At 28.6% G+C, this 5,708-nt stretch overlaps 1 protein-coding gene across 1 annotated transcript; it reads right to left on the bottom strand.

The window, feature by feature from the left end:
* Nucleotides 1-2: 2 nt before the first annotated feature.
* LOC105623145 (esterase E4-like) lies at nt 3-4,048 on the bottom strand. The gene is made up of 8 exons (XM_012204544.1): nt 3,914-4,048; nt 3,372-3,666; nt 2,690-2,875; nt 2,182-2,381; nt 1,722-1,893; nt 773-1,090; nt 345-489; nt 3-257 (listed from the first exon to the last, which is right to left on the bottom strand). Exons 1-8 carry the CDS (start codon nt 4,046-4,048, stop codon nt 116-118), a joined length of 1,593 nt encoding a protein of 530 aa, XP_012059934.1. The 3' UTR covers nt 3-115.
* Nucleotides 4,049-5,708: the final 1,660 nt, after the last annotated feature.

The following is a 5,708-nucleotide window of genomic DNA, read 5'->3' as shown; positions in this document are numbered from 1 at the left end:
AGAGTCTGTTAAGAAATATTTATTAAATGCATATTTTTCAACAAAAAACAAGAAATATTAAAAGAAAATTTGGTTTTAATAGATAAGATTACATCAGATAATGTTAGAACATTTTTTAAACATTTTCCCAATCCCAGCGTTCCTTTCCGTAATGGAAGGTTTCCATTTTTAGATTTAAATCAATATTTAAACCATTGTAATCTTTGTTTTGCGGACCAGTTAGTGGTAACCATAAATTTGTACTCGGCGTTGGATTTCTAAAAATCAGTTTAATTAATACGTTTGCAGGTAGAATTAATATACATTGTAGAATTTGTATAAAATAAGGAAAAATATTCTTGTACCCTGTTTTAGCAAAATCCGTCCACATTTGCACAAAGTAATTTACTATTTGGTAATCATTTGAACCCGGTTTAGGACACGTAAGGTTAAATGGTTTTACAGCTTCTGGGAAAAATAGGTAACCTAAATCCTCTGTATGGCTTACTCCTGCAAAATATTATTATATTTGTAAATTATTCTTAAAAATGCAGTTTCATCATTTTCAAATTTACATTTCTTTTAAATTCTTCAGTTCTCTAAATATTTTTATATGTTAATTTTTTATAACATAAGATATTTTTATCATTACTTTTATATTTATTTATCATTACAATTATTATAATAATACAGTTGAATATAATGATTGGACTCACAATTTCAGAAGTAATAGCATCGTTAATAAAAAAAAAAGATATATTATGTGGTTGTAATAGTACTAGCGATAATATACCTGGAAGTCCGATGTCTAACACTGTTCTAAAAAGGGAAGTTTTGCTCTCATAATCGAAATGATACAAATATGTCGATTTAAAATGACCAGAACATTTTTGCGATTGAACTACATCTCTTATGCCGCGTACGAAAAATTCATCTCCTAAGAAATCTGAATAATTCTTCAAAGTTTTTTCTGCTATTTCTTCATTTCCAAAGTAGTGGCGTCGTAATTCTTCGACAGTAATTCCTATTTCAGGTAACTCGGATAATACATTTGATAATATTGCCTTTTTAAAATCATCATTTACTTTCTGTAGATCTTTGTTGCCTATATCTGAAACAATTTAAAAAATATGATTACATTGATCACTTTTGGGATATTGCATATTGAACGAATAATATTTCATGAATATTTTTGATAAGAAATAATTGACTTCATAAATTCATAAAAATATCTATCTGAAAAATAATATATTTTTATATTAATATAAAATTTTTATTTTAATATAAAAATTTAAGAGAGATATGTACAAAATATATATGTATATTATTATTAAATAAAAATAAGTAATATACGTATTTGTATATTTTATTTGATAAATTTAAATGTTGATGAACGTACACAACCTATGATAAAGTTATTTTAGAATATTGTAATTATTTAATATGTTAAAACAATATATTTGTTTACTAAATTATGTAATAATTATAATTCTTATACATGTACTTAAAAATTGTAGTAAACAAATTTATTTTTTATATTTTAAAAACGTCAAAAGTATTACGGAAATCTTTTTATAAATGTTGACACCGTATTTGTTAAATGTCAAAATTGTATTATTCTTAACAAGTTACATTGTAGAAAAACAAGCTACATTGTGTAAAAGAGATACAAGCGAAATAATTAAGAATATATTTAGTGATAGTATACGCGCGCGCAATAAAATGTAATACTTCTTTATTACCTCCGAAAAAGTTGCTACGAATAAGAAATATTCCTTCATCACGATTAAATCCTAAAAGGAAGGGCATTTGAATCCCACGGCTTACATATTTCTTTGGATGTTCAGGAAAAACTGGATTCGATGACTTGCTGTCCAGAGTGATCGTGAAGGGTAGAGTAAGACTCAATTTCTCCTGATGATTATAAATGAAAAATATGTTATTCATATGTTAAAATTTGTAAAAAAACTTTTTTAAAAGAAGAAAAAATATATACCAACTGCATAAAAAGATATCAAATATTACATTTTTCTTAAAATATGAATATGAAATATGTATAAATGAATAGTTGAATTTACCATGAAATTCGATTATTATGCTCTTGTCTCGTCCGGATGGATGTCAAAATGCGACTACATACACACATATATCCATCCGGAAGAGATGGCGTAATCTATTATAATAAAATATTGAGCTATTTACTGATTCAGTACTAATTGCCCATAGTGAATTTTTAATAAGTGTTTTTGCGTCAACTGTTTTTAAAAATTCGTATGCGACTTTTGGATCTGATGTTTCTTTTCCGAGTTTTTTGGCAAGCCTAAAACCTGTGTCCGTCACTTCATTAAAGGCCCAAGGATTTAAGATGACACCGCTTTGTGCGATTATTTTGTGGAATAAACCTACAAGGTATAATAATCGTAATAAAATTAGTTCATAGATTCGTTACCGAAAAAAATCTTGCTTTTCTTTCTTTCTATTGTATAATACATAATATCAGAATTTATTGATTTTTTTAAATTATTGATTCTTTGATGTTTTTGTTTGCATTAGTTTAAATGCTTTCTTTAAGGATCTACAATAGTGTTTTAAATCTTAAACCATAAGAAATTGACAACAATAGTCGAATACGAGAAGAATAATCGATTGTGATTCCATTCCTTATATCTTAAGACAAAAATCTATTGTAGATCCGGACTAAAGACAACACCTTTAGTTAGCGGAGACAGAGCTAGAGCATGTACTGTGGATGCACCAGCACTTTCGCCAAAGATAGTAATTTTTTCTGGATCTCCACCGAACGTTATTATATTTTTTTTAATCCATTTTAATGCCAAGATCGCATCTTTCAGAGCTTGATTACCTGTTATCACTTCGTCATTGAGGTTCAGAAAACCTGAAAGCATATTAATTCTTTTTCTTAAAAGGTAATATATTCAAGCAAAAAGTAAATCATTATAAAATAAACAAAAGGAAAATATTTGTTTTAGAGTTAATAAATTTTATAATTAATAATTATGTATAGTATTTTTTAAAACCATAATGTAAATACGCAACAAATCATCTATTATTAATAATTATTCTATTTTCTATGAATATAATCTGTTACTTTTAGAAGTATTTCAATTTTAGAAATATGCTTATACTATAATAAAAAATAATATTCTTTCTTACTTCTTAATTCTTGATAATAAATAATTTTATTTATTTGTTAACTATTTTTACTTTCAGTATTTGATCATAAATTCATTTGATCAATAACATAATTATATGGGTTATTTAAAATAAAAAATATAAATCTAAATATATGTATATTTACATCCTTTGAAGAAATGTGGAAAAAACGCAAATGATATACAAAAAAATATATATCAAAATAATAAATAACGTACCTAAAGAGCTTAATCTAAAATTCATGGTAACCAATACTACGTCTGTTTGCATAAAATGATCGGGACCATACCAGTCTGGATTACCGGAACCTACAAAATAGCCACCACCGTGTATCCATACCATTACCGTGCGTTTTTTCGTGCATGAAGATTTGATTTTTGTAGTGTACACATTTAAATAGAGACAATCTTCATCGCCTACAATTTCCTGTGTTGTAGGGTTTATTTGAACAGCTATGTTTCCATATTTCGTGGCATCTCTTTCACCGTGCCATGGTTCCACTGGTACTGGATCCTAAATATATAAATATTTAAATTATATTTAACATAATATTTACTTTTGAAAGAAATAGTTTTAAAAGATATATATTTTTTAAATCTTGTAAAATTAATTCTAATTAATTCATGCACATTTGAAGAAAATTAAGATTCTTCTTTTTTCATTTCTTTTTAATTCTAAAGAAAATCGGTTAAAGTTACTTTTTCATTGTTGTTAAACTTAATTATATTGTGCCTTGATAACAACAAAGTATTATAATTACCTTAAATCTGAGTTCGCCAATCGGAGGTTTGGCATATGGTATTCCGCGAAAAGCAAAGTATCTAACATTATTACCATGTACAACAGCGCCCTTCAATTTTCCTTCAGCCACTTGTACTCTTGTTTCATTCATCATGTATACACTGAAAAAATAGGAATGAAAATAACATTTAAAAAATGTATTTATTTTTAATATTTACAAAAATATATTTGTTTGTAAAATACATATTGTGATATCAGTTTGATAGTTTCTATTATTATAGCTACATATACCAGGTGTACAAGTATGAAATGATGATTTTTTTCCCAAAAAGTTGAGACTCATGTCAACAAGCTGTTTCCAATCACCTACGAGAGATGGGAAAAATTCAGAAAGTCGACAGATGGGTGCCACATGAATTGAACGAGAGACAGATGGAAAGGCGCAAAAACACATGTGAAATTTTACTCGAACAATACAGAAGAAAATCATTCTTGCATCGTATCGTTACTGGGGATGAAAAATGGATTTTTTTTGAGAATCCCAAGCGCAAAAAATCATGGGTAGACCCAGGCGCACCATCCACATCGATCGCAAGACCGAATCGCTTTAGCAGGAAGACGATGCTCTGTGTTTGGTGGAACCAGAAGGGTGTGGTCTATTATGAGCTATTGAAGCCTGGCGAAACGGTTAATACCAAATCAACAACAATTGATCGATTTGAACCGTTCGCTGCTTAAAAAACGACCAGAATACCAAAAGAGGCAACACAAGGTCATTTTTCTCCATGACAATGCGCCATCACATATGCAAAACCAGTTCGGGACACGTTGGAAGCATTCAGAAGTTCTACCTCATGCGGCTTACATCAGACTTGGCTCCTTCCGATTATCACTTGTTTGCATCGATGGATCACGCACTTGCTGAACAGCGCTTTGGTTCGTACGAAGATGTAAAAAAATGGCTCGATGAATGGTTCGCGGCAAAAGGGGAAGATTTTTACTGGTGTGATATCCACAAATTGAAAGATGGGAAAATGTGTAACTAGCAATGGAGCATACTTTGAATAAATCTCTTTTTATCATTCTTCCGAATTTAACGTGTTTTTTTTTCATACATGTACACCTGGTAATGTTAAATCTTTGTATTTCACACTGCATTGGTGCGCCATCTGTTTCTCAAATCGTCATTTCATACTTGTACACCTGGTATTTAAAAAATTTTTAGAGGTGATTTGATACAAATAAAAATAATAAAGAGCATACAATCACAGCGCAAAATGTATTTAGCGAAAGTCGTATATTTAAATTTTTCAAGCTAACAAGATACTGATGATGGTCAAGTCTTGATAAATAAATCAATATGAGTAAGATTTTGGAAACTGTAAAGTGTTGATACGCGTCTGAGCGACTCTTATCAACACTTTACAATCTATGAAATCTTATTCATATTAAACCTTTTTGCATCGATGGCTTTGCATTTTGGCTCCGGCGCTCAAATTGGATAGGCCTGTTATAAAAAATGTTACATGATAAAAAATTTTTGTTTGAACGTTTATATATTCGATATTCCAGATATAACGGTGACATAATATTATAATTGAGTTTATTCGATTTTGAAAAGAACTTTTGCGCGAATTAATAAATAATAAATAATAAATAATGAATAAATTTCTTATTAAGTGGATCTTTTTTTAAGTCATTGTATGATAAATACGGGATTTCCAGATTCTAAAAAAAAAATTTTTTTTATTTGTATTCCTTTTTGCTCTGTTGTAGTGAATTTTTATTATAAGGTTCAGTTTAGATTTATTATA

The sequence above is a fragment of the Atta cephalotes genome (assembly GCF_000143395.1).
Source record: "Atta cephalotes unplaced genomic scaffold scaffold00054, whole genome shotgun sequence".
In the NCBI taxonomy this organism is placed as follows: domain Eukaryota; kingdom Metazoa; phylum Arthropoda; class Insecta; order Hymenoptera; family Formicidae; genus Atta; species Atta cephalotes.
Note: the sequence above shows the minus strand (reverse complement) of the source record. Positions and strands in the feature narration are given on the sequence as shown.